Raw genomic sequence first — 20,519 nt, 5'->3', positions numbered from 1 at the left:
CAAAGCATGATTTGGCCTTTTCAAAATTTTTACATTTTTAGTCTGAAGGCCATTCAAGGTATGATGTTTTTTTCACATTGTAATCCCCTAGAAAGAGATTGCTTGTTGTCATAACGAACTTTATCCCAAATGCAAAGTTTGGAAAATGAGACAGCAAATTTGGAAAGTAATGGGTGAGCTTCTTAAAACTAGTCAATGCCATGCAATGAGAAGGGGGCGGCAGCGGTGGGATGTATTGATGTTTATAACCACGTGACCTCTTGGGAGAAGGATTGTTTTCACTATGATGGTTTTGGCTTCCTCACTGGTCGTTCTTGCTACTCCACTGTGGTGTTGGCTTCCTCACTGGTTGTTCTTGCCACACCATTGTCCTTGTTGGGAATGAGAAGTTGACCCGGCCAGAAGATGCCGTTGGTAGAATGCAGCCTGCAGATTCTGTCGAGGGTGGTGTCACGTTGAGCGGTTGGTAGTCAATAGTCATGGGTAAAGCTAAAGCATCGAGCAAAAGCCACTGCCGTTGGAATGATTCTTTGTTCAGACAGATTTAGTCATTAAAACTGGATCAGGAATAGTCACCGGTGCCCAGAAGCAGAAACCCAGTCTCCTTTGGATTAAAGTTGAGATGAAAGCTGCAGATCTGACTAGTTTCAAACGAAGCGGCTCGATATTGGGGGACGTAGCCAGGACTATCAGGAAAGTAGACCTGGGTTGCATGTATATGTTGAGTTATATCAAGTTACATCTCTAGAGAGGCTGGTGGCCCCCAGAACCTTTAGTGTGGCAGTCTCTGGGCTGCACCCCAGTCTAAAGGCATTCGGGCAGAATCCCAATCATTTTTCAAGATCCCGACCCAAGCATACAAAGCCCTACACAGGAAGGACCAGCCTACATCAACAAACGTCTGACCTTCCATGAACCTACCAGACACCTATGATCTGCTTCTCTCTTCCTCGCAGTCACCCCCGGATCCGCCGATCCAACCGCAGAGCATGTTATTTCTCACACCTGGTGGCCAAGGCATGGAGCAAACTCCCCCTGCATTGCATCTCGGGACTGCCCTTCTGATCCCGCAATTCAGGACAAAACTCAAGACCAGGATGTTGGAATGAACAAACCACCGCACAGCAACCTGCAAATGAGGAAAAAGCTCAAGACCTGGATGATCGAATGAACAAACCACCGCACAGCATCCTGCAATTCAGGAAAAAACTCGACCTGGATGTTCGAATGAACAAACCACCGCACAGCATCTTACAATTCAGGAAAAAACTCAAGACCAGGATGTTCAAATGAACAAACCACCGCACAGCATCCTGCAATTCAGGAAACACTCGACCTGGATGCTCGAATGAACAAACCACCGCACAGCATCCTGCAAATCAGGAAAAAACTCAAGACCTGGATGTTGGAATGAACAAACCACGGCACAGCATCCTGCAATTCAGGACAAAACTCAAGACCTGGATGTTCGAATGAACAAACCACCGCACAGCATCCTGCAATTCAGGAAAAAACTCAATGCCTGGATGTGCGAATGAACAAACCACCGCACAGCATCCTGCAATTCAGGAAAAAACTCAAGACCTGGATGTTGGAATGAACAAACCGCCGCACAGCATCCTGCAATTCAGGACAAAACTCAAGACCTGGATGTTGGAATGAACAAACCACCGCACAGCATCCTGCAATTCAGGACAAAACTCAAGACCTGGATGTTCGAATGAACAAACCACCGCACAGCATCCTGCAATTCAGGACAAAACTCCAGACCTGGATGTTCGAATGAACAAACCACCGCACAGCATCCGGCAATTCAGGACAAAACTCAAGACCTGAATGTTCGAATGAACAAACCACCGCACAGCATCTTACAATTCAGGACAAAACTCAAGACCTGAATGTTCGAATGAACAAACCACCTCACAGCATCCGGCAATTCAGGACAAAACTCAAGACCTGAATGTTCGAATGAACAAACCACCGCACAACATCCTGCAATTCAGGACAAAACTCAAGACCTAGATGTTGGAATGTACAAACCACCACACAGCATCCTGCAATTCAGGACAAAACTCAAGACCTGGATGTTCGAATGAACAAACCACCGCACAGCATCCTGCAATTCAGGAAAAAAATCAAGACCTGGATGTTCGAATGAACAAACCACCGCACAGCATCCTGCAATTCAGGAAAAAAATCAAAACCTGGATGTTCGAATGAACAAACCGCGGCACAGCATCCTGCAATTCAGGACAAAACTCAAGACCAGGATGTTGGAATGAACAAACCGCCGAACAGCATCCGGCAATTCAGGAAAAAACTCAAGACCTAGATGTTGGAATGTACAAACCACCGCACAGCATCCTGCAATTCAGGAAAAAACTCAAGACCTAGATGTTCGAATGAACAAACCAACGCACAGCATCCTGCAATTCAGGAAAAAACTCAAGACCTGGATGCTGGAATGAACAAACCACCGCACAGCATCCTGCAATTCAGGAAAAAACTCAACACCTGGATGTGCGAATGAACAAACCACCGCACAGCAGGCAGCAATTCAGGACAAAACTCAAGACCTGGATGTTGGAATGAACAAACCACCACACAACATCCTACAATTCAGGACAAAACTCAAGACCTGGATGTTCGAATGAACAAACCACCGCACAGCATCCTGCAATTCAGGAAAAAACTCAAGACCTGGATGTTGGAATGAACAAACCACCGCACAGCATCCTGCAATTCAGGAAAAAACTCAAGACCTGGATGTTGGAATGAACAAACCACCGCACAGCATCCTGCAATTCAGGAAACACTCGACCTGGATGCTCGAATGAACAAACCACCGCACAGCAGGCAGCAAATCAGGAAAAAACTCAAGACCTGGATGTTCGAATGAACAAACCACCACACAGCATCCTGCAATTCAGGAAAAAAACTCAAGACCTGGATGTTGGAATGAACAAACCGCCTCACAGCAGGCAGCAATTCAGGACAAAACTCAAGACCTGGATGTTCGAATGAACAAACCACCGCACAGCATCCTGCAATTCAGGAAAAAACTCAAGACCTGGATGTTCGAATGAACACACCACCGCACAGCATCCTGCAATTCAGGAAAAAACTCAAGACCTGGATGTTGGAATGAACAAACCGCCGCACAGCATCCTGCAATTCAGGACAAAACTCAAGACCTGGATGTTGGAATGAACAAACCACCGCACAGCATCCTGCAATTCAGGACAAAACTCAAGACCTGGATTTTGGAATGAACAAACCGCCTCACAGCAGGCAGCAATTCAGGAAAAAAACTCAAGACCTGGATGTTCGAATGAACAAACCACCGCACAGCATCCTGCAATTCAGGACAAAACTCAAGACCTGGATGTTCGAATGAACAAACCACCGCACAGCATCCTGAAATTCAGGAAAAAACTCAAGACCTGGATGTTGGAATGAACAAACCACCGCACAGCATCCTGCAATTCAGGACAAAACTCAAGACCAGGATGTTGGAATGAACAAACCGCCTCACAGCATCCTGCAATTCAGGACAAAACTCAAGACCTGGATGTTCGAATGAACAAACCACCGCACAGCTTCCTGCAATTCAGGAAAAAACTCAACACCTGGATGTGCGAATGAACAAACCACCGCACAGCAGGCAGCAATTCAGGACAAAACTCAACACCTGGATGTTCGAATTATCAAACCACCGCACAGCATCCTGCAATTCAGGACAAAACTCAAGACCTGGATGTTCGAATGAACAAACCACCGCACAGCTTCCTGCAATTCAGGAAAAAACTCAACACCTGGATGTGCGAATGAACAAACCACCGCACAGCAGGCAGCAATTCAGGACAAAACTCAAGACCTGGATGTTCGAATGAACAAACCACTGCACAGCATCCTGCAATTCAGGACAAAACTCAAGACCTGGATGTTTGAATGAACAAACCACCGCACAGCATCCTGCAATTCAGGACAAAACTCAAGACCTGGATGTTCGAATGAACAAACCACCGCACAGCATCCTGCAATTCAGGAAAAAACTCAAGACCTGGATGTTGGAATGAACAAACCACCGCACAGCATCCTGCAATTCAGGACAAAACTCAAGACCTGGATGTTCGAATGAACACACCACCGCACAGCATCCTGCAATTCAGGAAAAAACTCAAGACCTGGATGTTGGAATGAACAAACCACCGCACAGCATCCTGCAATTCAGGACAAAACTAAAGACATGGATGTTCGAATGAACAAACCACCGCACAGCATCCAGCAATTCAGGACAAAACTCAAGACCTGGATGTTCGAATGAACAAACCACCGCACAGCATCCTGAAATTCAGGAAAAAACTCGACCTTGATGTTCGAATGAACAAACCACCACACAGCATCCTGCAATTCAGGAAAAAACTCAAGACCAGGATGTTCGATTGAACAAACCACCGCGCAGCATGCTGCAATTCAGGACAAAACTCAAGACCTGGATGTTCGAATGAACAAACCACCGCACAGCATCCTGAAATTCAGGAAAAAACTCAAGACCTGGATGTTGGAATGAACAAACCACCGCACAGCATCCTGCAATTCAGGACAAAACTGAAGACCTGGATGTTCGAATGAACAAACCACCGCACAGCATCCTGAAATTCAGGAAAAAACTCAAGACCTGGATGTTGGAATGAACAAACCACCGCACAGCATCCTGCAATTCAGGAAAAAACTCAAGACCTGGATGTTGGAATGAACAAACCGCCGCACAGCATCCTGCAATTCAGGACAAAACTCAAGACCTGGATGTTCGAATGAACAAACCACCGCACAGCATCCTGCAATTCAGGAAAAAACTCAAGACCTGGATGTTGGAATGAACAAACCGCCGCACAGCATCCTGCAATTCAGGACAAAACTCAAGACCTGGATGTTCGAATGAACAAACCGCCGCACAGCATCCTGAAATTCAGGAAAAAATTCGACCTTGATGTTCGAATGAACAAACCACCACACAGCATCCTGCAATTCAGGAAAAAACTCAAGACCAGGATGTTCGAATTATCAAACCACCGCACAGCATCCTGCAATTCAGGAAAAAACTCAAGACCAGGATGTTCGAATGAACAAACCACCGCGCAGCAGGCAGCATCTTCCGCGCCCTGAGATCCTCACAGGTGATTTGCCGTACTATATAAATGTTTGATTGTTTTATTCATTCATTTGTGAGCGGCCACCTGTGAACACTTGCGTCTGATGGCAGCTCGGATCACAGACGGAGAAAGTGAGGAAGGTTTTCTTGGCAAGCCTGGTAATGTTTCACCTCTAGAGTGACTGACATGAACAGTAACACTTCACATTTAGGTAAAAAGACTGCATTTTATGAAAACGTGCTCCCGAACCCCTGGAGATGCTTCTAATCAGAGTAGGGGTTCTGCAATGGAAGAACGTGCGACTCTATAAGGCATTGCGGACTTTCTGCGCTCGCTTTCCAGGACAGAACGGAGATCAACAGGCAACAAAGACAATTCAGGAATGTTCCCATGTCATTTATTTGAGTTTCTGTTAGAATCCACGTTTCATGAGAATAAAGCGAGGACATTTAATATGAAAACACAGCCCTAACGGAGCGGTGTTAACCGATGCATAAAGTCAGATTATGATCAACCCTGGAGAAATTTGAATTACACCAGAGTATTTTCAGTAATTACACATTACTCTTGGGATATGAAGTTACTGAAAAAACGCGATCACGCCAGCTTGAGTAATTAGGAGTAACTTGGGGCAAAAATCCTACCACAGGAGAACAAGGAACTAAGAGAAAGTGAGCGTCTGCGGCTACTGCTGCTAATAACGCGTAATATTTAGTGCTTTTATCTTTTTCCAAAATGCATCATCCTCAACCGACTTTGAAATGAATGGTTCATTTTGCGCTACGAAAAAAAGCACCAAATTCAGGATTACAGTTCTGAGGTAATTAGGAGTACTTTTGTGGTAATTATGCTGCTACACCCACCCCTAAATAAGATAATGATTTAAATGATAACTTGCACGAGTAGTGCCTAGACTATGGATAGGGAACTGGAAATAAATCAGTAAAAAGGTCCTTCTGTACAAAGGCACTCAGAGAGAACTGATCTCTCGCCAAGCAGGTTATGGTGTAGTGTTTGGCAGCAAAGTGACCACAAACACAACAGAAACTGAAAACAAAACACCACGCATCAAAAAGACCAGAGCCAACGACTTTGTAAGAGTTAACCCCAGCCAGAGTCTGAGTGGGACAGAAAATAGGCCCGGGCACCAAATTAAAAGTCACCCCCAATAGCGAATCAGATAACTAATCAAGCATTGGCAAAACCAATCCTTCTCGTCACTTTGAGAGCTATTGGCTTTGCCAATGTCCTTTAGCCTTGCTGTATAGCATTATGGCTGCTCTTCAGTATGGCTAGAAGTTAGTGGCATGGCGTAGAGTAGAGTGGTGTAAAGTTGAGTGGTGTGGAGGACATTGGAGTAAAGTCCTTGAATGGAGTGGAGTAGAGTGGAATGGCATACAGAGGAGAGTGGCGAAGAGTAGAGTAGTGTGGTGTGGTGTAGAGTAGAGTGCATAGAGTGGAGTGGCATAGACTGGAGTGGTGTAGAGAGAAATTGAGTGGTGTAGAGTGGAGTAGCTTAGAGTGGCATAAAATAGAGTGGCATATAGTAGCGTAGAGTAAAATGAGTAGAGTGTCATAGAGTGACTGTCGTAGAGTAGAAAAGAGTTTTGTAGAGCACAGTGAACTAGATCAGAGTGGTGTACAGAAGAGTAGCATAGAGAAGTGTGCCATAGAGTGAGTGCCGGAATGGCACTGTGTAGAGTGGAGTGGCATACAGTAGAGTGGAGTGACGTAGGGTGAAGTGGTGAGGGATAGAGTAGAGTTGTGCTGAGTAAAGTGTTGTAGAGAAGAGTGCCGTAGAGTGCTGTAGAGTGAGATTGTGTTGAATGGAGTGGTCTAGAGTGGCATAGATCAGAGTGGCCTACAGTGTTGTAAAGTCCCATGGAGTGGTATAGAGTGGAGTAGCATAGAGTAGAGTGGCATAGAGTAGTATAGTTGTGGGTGTAACTAACTACAGCATCAATAGAATTGGCAGACAGTGTGAAAGCAACACAAAAAAGTGCTTATAAAAAATAATAGTGCATTGCAGAATGACGAGGAAGAACAAAGATGAGGAAGAACACAATATACTTGGTCCATGCTCCAGGGAGGAACTAACACAAGAAAGGAAGGGAAGCCGACAAGGGCTAAACAATTGAAAGATTGCAAATGAATTTGACAACAAAAACAGCTTATGGTGTGCTGTGGGTGGGTTGTAAGCCCACTGAATAATAAACCATATGTCTCACAGCACATCACATGGGCTGCATAGGCAAGACCTAAAAAGGGGCCACATTTGCAATTCAGGGCAGTTTGAACTTGTAAAGCGGTGATGTACACGTGTTTTACACGCTGGGGAGTGAGCATGCTTTTGTGCTTGTTGCAGGGTATGTGTTTGGTAATAACAGAGAATTCAACAGCTACAAAAAGGCCCACCAACCATAAAACAGGCTCACAAGCACCCAAAACAAGCATTTGCAAAGCCAATAGGTCTCGCCTATGCAAAGATTTCCTGAATGTGTTCAATGTTTTTTTAGCTATGTTGTACAGTAGTGCGCTGCTATGCAGCACGGCTGAGCGTAAAAAAGTAAAGCGCAATGAAGTGGTCAATGCTGGCAGCATCATAGCTCTTTTTTTAATTAAACCGTGCAGTACAGCATCTGTGCTGATTGTTTATCATGAAAAGCTGTGATAAAGGCAGTAGGCGTTAAATATTGATTGTGAAAACCATATGTTAAATTCAATCGGCAGTTGAGGGTAGATTGTTATTACTCCGTATTAAAGCCTGTAGATTGGTATTTTATTACATGAAATCTCACAGATTTCCGTAGAAGGCGGGGGTTCTGGTGCCGGTTACCCTTTCGGACAAACTGTGGGTACAGAAGACTTTCACTGTTAGAACTGTTGTAGGCTTTCTTAGGAGAGACACTATTTTGCTTGGACAACTGTCATTTTGTACACTAAGTAATGTTTTTATTATGTCTGATTGTCGTCCGATTGTTGCCTTGTGAAAACACAAGCTCAGTGCAAGGGTCCTCGGGTGGTTATGGCGACGAACCAGTGATAAAAACTGGGGGCCTGATTGGCTGACGAGGAAAGAAATTATTCTGATGTCATAGGTCAGAAAGGGTTATTATGAAAAGCTATGATAACCGCGGTGGGTCGGACATGATTGTGAACAGCATATGCTTTAGAGTCTGGGTTTTACTTCTCTCTATTAAAGCCTACAGGTAGTTTTTTCGTTCAATGAAATGTCACAGATTACCTTTGTAGGGAATGTTTTTGTTGCTGCTCACCGCCGCTAACAAACCCCAGGTGGAGGAGGTCGGCACTATCAGAATTATTGTTAGACTCTCTTCTTAGCTGCCTGCCAAGATCTTGTAATAAAAAAATCTTTAAGTAATACATGCCTCCATATATATCTACAAATATATATTAATATAGCTAGTGGGTCAGCGCTGTACTGCCATTGGTCTGGCTAGGTGTCAGTTGCACTCTGTTCCATCCATGTCAGCTTCCTGGGTGGGGTGACGACTCCGCCCTCATCGGTGGCCCTTGCCCTGTGAATGGCGACTACTTCTGATCACGCGTGCACATCTGCCTGAAAATGAGTACACTTCAGTGTCAGGGCTGCTTGGCCGGTACTTTAGTTTTGAAATGTCTCCTTTTATAGTTCCTCTTTCATTTCTTTTTTCTCTTTATTTTAATGTTTCTTAGGAGGAGACTCCAGCTCTCCAGGCCCTGCTAACGGATCTCTCGCTGCCACTCATTTCATCCGCAGTGGGCCTCGTCCGATTGGCCACCCTCTCTCCACCGGGCGACCACGGCGGAGTGCTGCTGTCCGTCGTGTATCATGGTTTTACTATTCACGAAGGACAATGAGTTGTTTGTAATGGCTGCAGTCATGATGAAACTTTAAAACAGCAATCGACTATTTACAATACCTCTGCTATAATTACTGCACGCGCCGCGCCTCCCGTGTTTAGACGGAGGGTGTTTTCTTTTCTACTTGTTTTCTTTTAATTTATGCTTCATGTGTTGTTCAGGTTGTGTGTGTTTAATTGTAGTTGTGTCAGAAGGTGAATGTAAGAGTGAGTGAGTGAGTGAGTGGATGGATGAATGGGTGTGTATGTGCAGGGATGAATGACAGAATGCATGTACAATCATTTATTGAGTGCCTAAACTTATCAATGACACAAAAGGTACCTTTATTCACAGTACAAACCTATTGGCATTGACAGTGCGTCTTCTACCAAGTTTTCTTTCAGGGCTGGGGATGTTGGGCACATGCCCCAGCCTTCTGAAGAGGAGCAAACGTCCATGCTTCCCTCTTATACCCGGGGCAAAGGGTGGGTGCAACATTTTCTATTGATTTGGGCCTAAAAATACAGCCTCGGCCCAACGACTTCCAAAACTTTATTTGGGGAGACTCTTTCCCAGCCTCCATAGAGGGGAAGGGGGGCTGCCCATTTGGTGTTATCCTAGGCTGGAATCAAAATATGTTCTGCACAGGTGTGTGTGCCAGTCCAACCTCCGGTGCCAGCACAGGGCACGAGCTTCATGTGTGAGCTCTCTGCAGCTTATACCTACCAGTCTCTGCAGGGGGATTCTGACCTCATCAAGGCAGGTGGTGTGAGAGCCACGTGGACTATGTACCCAGGGGTGTTGTGATAAGGCAGCCCTGGCTTTTCACTGTTCACAAGTGCCATTGAGAACCCCTGTGAACGCACAGGGCACTGTGGGTACCGCCGAGCCTCGGCGGGTGCCAAAGAGAACCGCTGTGAACGCACGGGGCACTGTGGGTACCGCCGAGCCTCGGCGGGTGCCAAAGAGAACCCCTGTGAACGCACGGGGCACTGTGGGTACCGCCGAGCCTCGGCGGGTGCCAAAGAGAACCGCTGTGAACGCACGGGGCACTGTGGGTACCGCCGAGCCTCGGCGGGTGCCAAAGAGAACCCCTGTGAACGCACGGGGCACTGTGGGTACCGCCGAGCCTCGGCGGGTGCCAAAGAGAACCGCTGTGAACGCACGGGGCACTGTGGGTACCGCCGAGCCTCGGCGGGTGCCAAAGAGAACCCCTGTGAACGCACGGGGCACTGTGGGTACCGCCGAGCCTCGGCGGGTTGGTTTCCATACATTGGGTGCCTGGCTGGTGAGCCGGCCTCTCTTCCTCGTCACAAATGACCGTCAGGAGATCTTTAAGAAGACTGGTGCCCCTGAGATGCAGAAAGGGCTGGCACGGAGTTAGGGAATGTAGGGTGAACAGAGTCACTCAGGTGCCAGGTAGGGTCAGCTTTGCAGAGCCACTGGCCCCTCCAGGAGCATCTTTCTGGACTTTCACAAGCGCCGCCCAGTCACCGAGTCCCTCAGTCCTCCGTGGGCTAGTTTACACCTGAATGGACCCAGGGTAGCTCCGGTGGGGGCGCCCACAAACCAGGAACCACAGATTCTGCCCGGCATTCTGCATTGTCTCAGCATCTGGCCGGGGAAACATTGGAAAATCTGAGATTTATTTCACCAACCGGTGGCGTAGCAAGGTCAGGTGGTCCCTGGCGCGGAACATTTCTAGTCACCCCCGGCTTGACAAAATGGCAAAAATATGTGTTTAAAAACACATATTTTTGCCATTTTGTCACCCCCCCTCAGCGATGACACCTGGTGCGGCCATCACCAACCACCCCCCCTTCCTACGCCACTGAACAATCTTCAAATTCAAAGTAATTGTTTATTTGTGTCTGGTGGGATTCGGCAGGAGCAGAAAAGACAAACAATTTCTGATTAGTGACTGACCACAGGGTGAATAATGCTTCTAACACACGAACGTGAACACGCTCCCTACCCCTCTCAAAAGGCAGCCTCTGTCGCGAGACCCGCGGCTGGGGGCCTTTACTGGTAGTTACAGACCGTGCTCCTAGGCATCTAGTTGGCTGTGCTCTCTCGACCTTGTATTGTATTGTAATTGCATTTATATAGTGCTTACTAGTAGGGGTGGGCGGAATTTGCGAAATTCACTTTCGCAAATTATCGCGAAAATGTAAAAAATCTCCGCAAACACGTGGAAATATCGCGAAGATGCGGAAGTTTTTTTCCTGCCCGTTCGCGGTATTTTCTGCGTGGTCGCGGCTCGCCAACTTACCCATGTGGTTGCTCGCGGGCGCGGCCATCTTGTGTTCACTTGTCTCGCGGTGCATGATCGCGAGAAGAAAGATGTGATCGCGCGACGCATGACGTTACTGAGGGCGCGAACTGTCGCGAGACAGCGCAAATGGCTACCAACAATCCAACATCTCGTGGAGAACGCAACCGGATCGGGAAAACTTGTCGGCGAACGCGGGGATTCAGGTAAGGTGATTGCGCGCGCGCGCGAGAATGTATTATTTTACAGCGCGAGCATGAAACAAATTATCGCTACGCTGCGGAATGCGGAAATTTTGACATTTTCGCGCTTTCCGCGGAACGCAAAAATGCCAAATTATCGCAATTTCCGCGAAGGGAACGGAATTTTGGCCCAGGCCTACTTACTACCCCTGACGAGGCATCAAAGCGCTTTTTCCGCGAGTAGCACGCTACTCCGGAACATAAAGGATTAGGGTTGAATTAGTATAGTGAAATATGAAAATAATTTGAGTGGTGGATATGTTAGTCAGTTATTTGGATTCAGAAGAATAGCGGAGGGATAGAAGAGGGAGAAAGGTTTGCATTTATATAGCGCTTGTTACCCCTAATGGGGCGTTGAAGCACTTTCTTGGTGAGTAGCACGCTACTCCAGAATCCATAAGGATTAGTGGTGAATTAGTAGAGTGAAATATGAAAGTAATTTGAGTGGTGGATGTTAGTCAGTTATTTGGATTCGGAAGGATAGAAGGGGGAGAAACGTTTGCATGAATATAGCAAACCCTTGCAGTGGCTGCTAATATAGCTTTACTATATTTTTTTTTTTGCGGGGGGGGGAGGGGCACTACCGTCAGATAATATCTGACCCTCTGATAGAGATCTCAAGCCAAAGAGAAGAGCTTGTCCACAGCGAAGGGCGGGTATCCTCACAGTGGACCCCGCCCCACTTTCCTGACACCATGAGAGCATGTCTGTGGGGGGGTCAGTGGACCGCCCACAACCACTTCCTGAGCCCCTCCCCCCTCTCCCTTTGGACCCTAAAGTCAGATAGGGTCAATCTGAGCACCGGGTGGCAGCACAGCTCCTATGAGGCTGGGGGGGTGGGGGGGGGCAACATGAAAGGGAGGGAGAATGGATAAACAACTTGCCGTACACCCCCAGCACTTTGATGTCGTTTCCTCGCCTTTCCCACCATCAAGACAGATTTACCGAGCTCCCCCTCTTTCCAGACTGGGAATAACCACAGGCGGTGTTCGCCATCTCCTGCAGGTAGCTACCCACCCTTGGGCATCTGCCAACGCCCCCCCTGCCCCTGCCCCCCGCCACGAAGCCCCTGTGGGCAGATTCCATCAGGCCAGGACTCCGCTCCCCTCTGCGAGTTTCGTGTCTGAGGGAACCCAGGTGCTCATTCTGGGGAGGGCGCACGTACACAATGACAGCTGGGCACACAGCAGGTGCCACGTTGGTGCACACCTCGAAATCTTTCTGCCATTGGCCATAATTTACCTATAAAGAGAAGGTGGAATGTCCCCGTATAGGCGCTAGATCTGAATAGGGTGTAAAGTTTGGTTACGTACCTGGGTGCAGCGGACGGCGCAGTTGCTTCCTAACATCTCCAAGGTGCAGGAGCCCTGGACAAGCAGGAGAGTCAGAAGGGTCGGGATTATTAGCACCGTCTGCATAATTGGGACGCTGGGGCTGCGGTTAAAGCGCCTCGTTCTTTTGGTTCAAATCCGACGATCTTCAGCGCTTGGTTGGGTGAATTCACGGTGTGCTAGCATCAGAACGTACTTCCACGGGTGGGTTTTCTGCAAACGAAAGCCATGAGCTAGTGCATTTTTATGGGAGCGCGCTGCACGCGTTGAACAAAGTGTAGCGCCTCGCGGTCATATTCGCGGAACACGATCAAGGGAATGCGGTGCCTCGTTCCCTGGTGTACAGGATCGATTGCATGTAGATCCTGCTTTTATCCGGGCAGTGTAGACAATGAGCAGAATGTAGCGCCTTGTTTGAGTTCACTCTCGACGATCTGCAGAACATAGCGCCTGCTCACTGGCAGGAGTGGTTACACCAGTGGGATGGCGGCATCAAGCACCCCTGAGAGTGCAGCTGGGACATTAATGAGTTATCAGTCTCTTAGGTTACACTCCCCGCCTCCTCGTGGTGACACAGGTGTGCCGCCCCAGGAATGCGGCCGGGCAGGAGCTGCCAGGCAGCCGGTGCCAACCGGGGGCGGGCCGAGATTCTCAACAACAAGGTGCCAGGTCCGATGCCCCGTAGGTTCTGGGCTCCCAAGTCCAACCTTGAAGAGATCCAAAGATTGTCGGAGACGTCCAGTCCGCTTCAGAGGGTCAATGCGCCTGCTGCGCTGCTCAGTGCGCACCCGGCAGGTCCAAGGCTCCAGTGTTCTTGGGGCTGGCTCGGCATTTCATCCCTCGGAGGTTGAAGAAATGAACCGACAGCTTTGAGTCCACCCCAGCAGGCATCAGGAAGACACCTGGAGGTCGAGGATGGTCCTTTAGGGGTTCGCGAAATGTCCACATGAGTACAGGCTTCACCCCTCCTCATCAGGGGTGCCAGGACTCGGGGGCCCAGTGAGGGCACTGGGTCCGTCTCCCCCTCCTTTTCTTAAAAAAAAAAAGAAACACAAGGACCTTTTCCTGTCCGAGAGTAGTGTCAAGCTTCCCAGCTCCTGCGGCTCCGAGGTCGGCGTCCGTAGGGCGCGCACCGCTGGATGTTGCTGCTTTCAGTTTCTGCTCTCTCCAGACTTCGAACCCCGGGGGTGGCTGCACCGCCCCGGGGGCGGTCCGAGCTTCACCTCCGGGAAGGGCTGCACCGCCCAGGGACCGAAGGACGGAGCCAGATGTGGTCGAAGTTCAGCCCCAGCGCCGCTTCTACTCTCCTGTGTGAGCTTCAGCTCCTGCTGGTTTGGATTCACCCCCTGAGCCAGATGTGCGCGCACTTCACTCCCAGCCCCGCTCCCACTCTCCGTGTGATCTGCAGCTCCTGACGGTCTGAGTAACCCCCTGAGCCAGATGTGCGCGCACTTCACTCTCAGCCCCGCTCCCACTCTCCGTGTGATCTGCAGCTCCTGACGGTCTGAGTACTACACTCCCTGAGCCAGATGTGGCGCACTTCACTCCCAGCCCCTCTCCCACTCTCCGTGTGATCTGCAGCTCCTGACGGTCTGAGTACTACACTCCCTGAGCCAGATGTGGGCGCGCTTCACTCCCAGCCCCACTCCCAATCTCTGTGTGATCTTCAGCTCCTGACGGTCTGAGTACACTCCCTGAGCCAGATGTGGCGCACTTCACTCCCAGCCCGACTCCCACTCTCCGTGTGATCTGCAGCTCCTGACGGTCTGGGTACAACCCCTGAGCCAGATGTGGGCGCACTTCACTCCCAGCCCGGCTCCCACTCTCCGTGTGATCTTCAGCTCCTGACGGTCTGAGTACACTCCCTGAGCCAGATGTGGGCGCGCTTCACTCCCAGCCCCACTCCCAATCTCTGTGTGATCTTCAGCTCCTGACGGTCTGAGTACACTCCCTGAGCCAGATGTGGCGCACTTCACTCCCAGCCCCACTCCCAATCTCTGTGTGATCTTCAGCTCCTGACGGTCTGAGTACACTCCCTGAGCCAGATGTGGCGCACTTCACTCCCAGCCCGGCTCCCACTCTCCGTGTGATCTTCAGCTCCTGACGGTCTGAGTACACTCACTGAGCCAGATGTGGCGCACTTCACTCCCAGCCCGGCTCCCACTCTCCGTGTGATCTGCAGCTCCTGACGGTCTGAGTACACTCCCTGAGCCAGATGTGGCGCACTTCACTCCCAGCCCCACTCCCAATCTGTGTGATCTTCAGCTCCTGACGGTCTGAGTACACTCCCTGAGCCAGATGTGGCGCACTTCACTCCCAGCCCGGCTCCCACTCTCCGTGTGATCTTCAGCTCCTGACGGTCTGAGTACACTCCCTGAGCCAGATGTGGCGCACTTCACTCCCAGCCCAGCTCCCACTCTCCGTGTGATCTGCAGCTCCTGACGGTCTGAGTACACTCCCTGAGCCAGATGTGGCGCACTTCACTCCCAGCCCCACTCCCAATCTCTGTGTGATCTTCAGCTCCTGACGGTCTGAGTAAACTCCCTGAGCCAGATGTGGCGCACTTCACTCCCAGCCCGGCTCCCACTCTCCGTGTGATCTTCAGCTCCTGACGGTCTGAGTACACTCCCTGAGCCAGATGTGGCGCACTTCACTCCCAGCCCGGCTCCCACTCTCCGTGTGATCTGCAGCTCCTGACGGTCTGAGTACACTCCCTGAGCCAGATGTGGCGCACTTCACTCCCAGCCCCACTCCCAATCTCTGTGTGATCTTCAGCTCCTGACGGTCTGAGTATACTCCCTGAGCCAGATGTGGCGCACTTCACTCCCAGCCCGGCTCCCACTCTCCGTGTGATCTTCAGCTCCTGACGGTCTGAGTACACTCCCTGAGCCAGATGTGGCGCACTTCACTCCCAGCCCGGCTCCCACTCTCCGTGTGATCTGCAGCTCCTGACGGTCTGAGTACACTCCCTGAGCCAGATGTGGCGCGCTTCACTCCCAGCCCCACTCCCAATCTCTGTGTGATCTTCAGCTCCTGACGGTCTGAGTACACTCCCTGAGCCAGATGTGGCGCACTTCACTCCCAGCCCCACTCCCAATCTCTGTGTGATCTTCAGCTCCTGACGGTCTGAGTACACTCCCTGAGCCAGATGTGGCGCACTTCACTCCCAGCCCGGCTCCCACTCTCCGTGTGATCTTCAGCTCCTGACGGTCTGAGTACACTCCCTGAGCCAGATGTGGCGCACTTCACTCCCAGCCCGGCTCCCACTCTCCGTGTGATCTGCAGCTCCTGACGGTCTGAGTACACTCCCTGAGCCAGATGTGAGTGTACTTCACTCCCAGCCTCGCTCCCACTCTCCGTGTGATCTCCAGCTTTTTATTTTCTCACTTCACTCCCAGCCCCTCTCCCATTCTCCGTGTGATCTTCAGCTCCTGACGGTCTGAGTAACCCCCTGAGCCAGATGTGGGCGCGCTTCACTCCCAGCCCCACTCCCAATCTCTGTGTGATCTTCAGCTCCTGACGGTCTGAGTACACTCCCTGAGCCAGATGTGGCGCACTTCACTCCCAGCCCGGCTCCCACTCTCCGTGTGATCTTCAGCTCCTGACGGTCTGAGTACACTCCCTGAGCCAGATGTGGCGCACTTCACTCCCAGCCCGGCTCCCACTCTCCGTGTGATCTTCAGCTCCTTATGGTCTGGGTACAACCCCTGAGCCAGATGTGGGCGCACTTCACTTCCAGCCCGGCTCCTACTCTCCGTGTGATCTTCAGCTCGTGACCGTCTGAGTACACTCCCTGAGCCAGATGTGGGCGCGCTTCACTCCCAGCCCCACTCCCAATCTCTGTGTGATCTTCAGCTCCTGACGGTCTGAGTACACTCCCTGAGCCAGATGTGGCGCACTTCACTCCCAGCCCGGCTCCCACTCTCCGTGTGATCTTCAGCTCCTTATGGTCTGGGTACAACCCCTGAGCCAGATGTGGGCGCACTTCACTTCCAGCCCGGCTCCTACTCTCCGTGTGATCTTTAGCTCGTGACCGTCTGAGTACACTCCCTGAGCCAGATGTGGCGCACTTCACTCCCAGCCCCACTCCCAATCTCTGTGTGATCTTCAGCTCCTGACGGTCTGAGTACACTCCCTGAGCCAGATGTGGCGCACTTCACTCCCAGCCCGGCTCCCACTCTCCGTGTGATCTTCAGCTCCTGACGGTCTGAGTACACTCCCTGAGCCAGATGTGGCGCACTTCACTCCCAGCCCGGCTCCCACTCTCCGTGTGATCTGCAGCTCCTGACGGTCTGAGTACACTCCCTGAGCCAGATGTGGCGCACTTCACTCCCAGCCCCACTCCCAATCTCTGTGTGATCTTCAGCTCCTGACGGTCTGAGTACACTCCCTGAGCCAGATGTGGCGCACTTCACTCCCAGCCCGGCTCCCACTCTCCGTGTGATCTTCAGCTCCTGACGGTCTGAGTACACTCCCTGAGCCAGATGTGGCGCACTTCACTCCCAGCCCGGCTCCCACTCTCCGTGTGATCTGCAGCTCCTGACGGTCTGAGTACACTCCCTGAGCCAGATGTGGCGCGCTTCACTCCCAGCCCCACTCCCAATCTCTGTGTGATCTTCAGCTCCTGACGGTCTGAGTACACTCCCTGAGCCAGATGTGGCGCACTTCACTCCCAGCCCGGCTCCCACTCTCCGTGTGATCTTCAGCTCCTGACGGTCTGAGTACACTCCCTGAGCCAGATGTGGCGCACTTCACTCCCAGCCCGGCTCCCACTCTCCGTGTGATCTGCAGCTCCTGACGGTCTGAGTACACTCCCTGAGCCAGATGTGGCGCACTTCACTCCCAGCCCCACTCCCAATCTCTGTGTGATCTTCAGCTCCTAACGGTCTGAGTACACTCCCTGAGCCAGATGTGGCGCACTTCACTCCCAGCCCGGCTCCCACTCTCCGTGTGATCTGCAGCTCCTGACGGTCTGAGTACACTCCCTGAGCCAGATGTGGCGCACTTCACTTCCAGAAAGAAAGATGCTTGGTAGGAATGCACTCCTTCCCTTGTAGTATTCTTATGTTGCCGTTATCCAAACAATTCACATATGTAAATGCGTGCAGACAAATCCTGTGAACCGCCCCGGTCACAGTTCATGCAAAAGTGGAAAATTTGGGCACAAACTGGCGCACCCATTATGTCGCACTGCTGTATGGGAAACTTCCCTCATATTAATCATTCATTATAGAGTTATCCATTTTCACCATTTTAGGACCATGTTAAACTTTGAAATTAAACAATTCGTTATTCCTTCACTCTTCAGAACCTCATAAATCACTGCAGAGACAGCGAAATTCCATCTTGTTCATTTATTTCATTTTTTCATATGTCCACCGAGTGCACTTCACTCCCAGCCCCTCTCCCATTCTCCGTGTGATCTTCAGCTCCTGACGGTCTGAGTAACCCCCTGAGCCAGATGTGGGCGCGCTTCACTCCCAGCCCCACTCCCAATCTCTGTGTGATCTTCAGCTCCTGACGGTCTGAGTACACTCCCTGAGCCAGATGTGGCGCACTTCACTCCCAGCCCGGCTCCCACTCTCCGTGTGATCTTCAGCTCCTGACGGTCTGAGTACACTCCCTGAGCCAGATGTGGCGCACTTCACTCCCAGCCCGGCTCCCACTCTCCGTGTGATCTTCAGCTCCTTATGGTCTGGGTACAACCCCTGAGCCAGATGTGGGCGCACTTCACTTCCAGCCCGGCTCCTACTCTCCGTGTGATCTTCAGCTCGTGACCGTCTGAGTACACTCCCTGAGCCAGATGTGGCGCACTTCACTCCCAGCCCCACTCCCAATCTCTGTGTGATCTTCAGCTCCTGACGGTCTGAGTACACTCCCTGAGCCAGATGTGGCGCACTTCACTCCCAGCCCGGCTCCCACTCTCCGTGTGATCTTCAGCTCCTGACGGTCTGAGTACACTCCCTGAGCCAGATGTGGCGCACTTCACTCCCAGCCCGGCTCCCACTCTCCGTGTGATCTGCAGCTCCTGACGGTCTGAGTACACTCCCTGAGCCAGATGTGGCGCACTTCACTCCCAGCCCCACTCCCAATCTCTGTGTGATCTTCAGCTCCTGACGGTCTGAGTACACTCCCTGAGCCAGATGTGGCGCACTTCACTCCCAGCCCGGCTCCCACTCTCCGTGTGATCTTCAGCTCCTGACGGTCTGAGTACACTCCCTGAGCCAGATGTGGCGCACTTCACTCCCAGCCCGGCTCCCACTCTCCGTGTGATCTGCAGCTCCTGACGGTCTGAGTACACTCCCTGAGCCAGATGTGGCGCGCTTCACTCCCAGCCCCACTCCCAATCTCTGTGTGATCTTCAGCTCCTGACGGTCTGAGTACACTCCCTGAGCCAGATGTGGCGCACTTCACTCCCAGCCCGGCTCCCACTCTCCGTGTGATCTTCAGCTCCTGACGGTCTGAGTACACTCCCTGAGCCAGATGTGGCGCACTTCACTCCCAGCCCGGCTCCCACTCTCCGTGTGATCTGCAGCTCCTGACGGTCTGAGTACACTCCCTGAGCCAGATGTGGCGCACTTCACTCCCAGCCCCACTCCCAATCTCTGTGTGATCTTCAGCTCCTAACGGTCTGAGTACACTCCCTGAGCCAGATGTGGCGCACTTCACTCCCAGCCCGGCTCCCACTCTCCGTGTGATCTGCAGCTCCTGACGGTCTGAGTACACTCCCTGAGCCAGATGTGGCGCACTTCACTTCCAGAAAGAAAGATGCTTGGTAGGAATGCACTCCTTCCCTTGTAGTATTCTTATGTTGCCGTTATCCAAACAATTCACATATGTAAATGCGTGCAGACAAATCCTGTGAACCGCCCCGGTCACAGTTCATGCAAAAGTGGAAAATTTGGGCACAAACTGGCGCACCCATTATGTCGCACTGCTGTATGGGAAACTTCCCTCATATTAATCATTCATTATAGAGTTATCCATTTTCACCATTTTAGGACCATGTTAAACTTTGAAATTAAACAATTCGTTATTCCTTCACTCTTCAGAACCTCATAAATCACTGCAGAGACAGCGAAATTCCATCTTGTTCATTTATTTCATTTTTTCATATGTCCACCGAGTGCACTTCACTCCCAGCCCCTCTCCCATTCTCCGTGTGATCTTCAGCTCCTGACGGTCTGAGTAACTCCCTGAGCCAGATGTGGGCGCGCTTCACTCCCAGCCCCACTCCCAATCTCTGTGTGATCTTCAGCTCCTGACGGTCTGAGTACACTCCCTGAGCCAGATGTGGCGCACTTCACTCCCAGCCCGGCTCCCACTCTCCGTGTGATCTTCAGCTCCTTATGGTCTGGGTACAACCCCTGAGCCAGATGTGGGCGCACTTCACTTCCAGCCCGGCTCCTACTCTCCGTGTGATCTTCAGCTCGTGACCGTCTGAGTACACTCCCTGAGCCAGATGTGGCGCACTTCACTTCCAGCCACGCTCCCACTCTCCGTGTGATCTTCAGCTCGTGACCGTCTGAGTATACCCCCTGAGCCAGATGTGAGTGTACTTCACTCCCAGCCTCGCTCCCACTCTCCGTGTGATCTCCAGCTTTTTATTTTCTCACTTCACACGCAGCTCCTCCTGGGTCCTAGCACTTCGTTCCTGCAGGCTCACCTGGACGCA

At 51.1% G+C, this 20,519-nt stretch overlaps 1 protein-coding gene across 2 annotated transcripts in view; it reads right to left on the bottom strand.

The window, feature by feature from the left end:
• Positions 1 to 14,004, bottom strand: part of IL17RC (interleukin 17 receptor C) — a 249,876-nt gene extending 235,872 nt beyond the window's left edge. The window contains exon 1 of one of the 2 annotated variants that reach the window (XM_085624288.1): positions 12,827 to 14,004. In XM_085624288.1, the coding sequence (XP_085480414.1) occupies positions 12,827 to 12,931 (105 nt within the window). In that variant the 5' untranslated portion in view covers positions 12,932 to 14,004. The remainder of the gene's footprint in view (positions 1 to 12,826) is intronic. The other variant, XM_085624289.1, reaches the window with a different exon arrangement.
• Between the last annotated feature and the right edge of the window lie 6,515 nt (positions 14,005 to 20,519).

The sequence above is a fragment of the Triturus cristatus genome, chromosome 9 (genome assembly GCF_964204655.1).
Source record: "Triturus cristatus chromosome 9, aTriCri1.1, whole genome shotgun sequence".
Classification (NCBI taxonomy): domain Eukaryota; kingdom Metazoa; phylum Chordata; class Amphibia; order Caudata; family Salamandridae; genus Triturus; species Triturus cristatus.
This window is presented reverse-complemented; position numbering and strand designations above follow the sequence as displayed.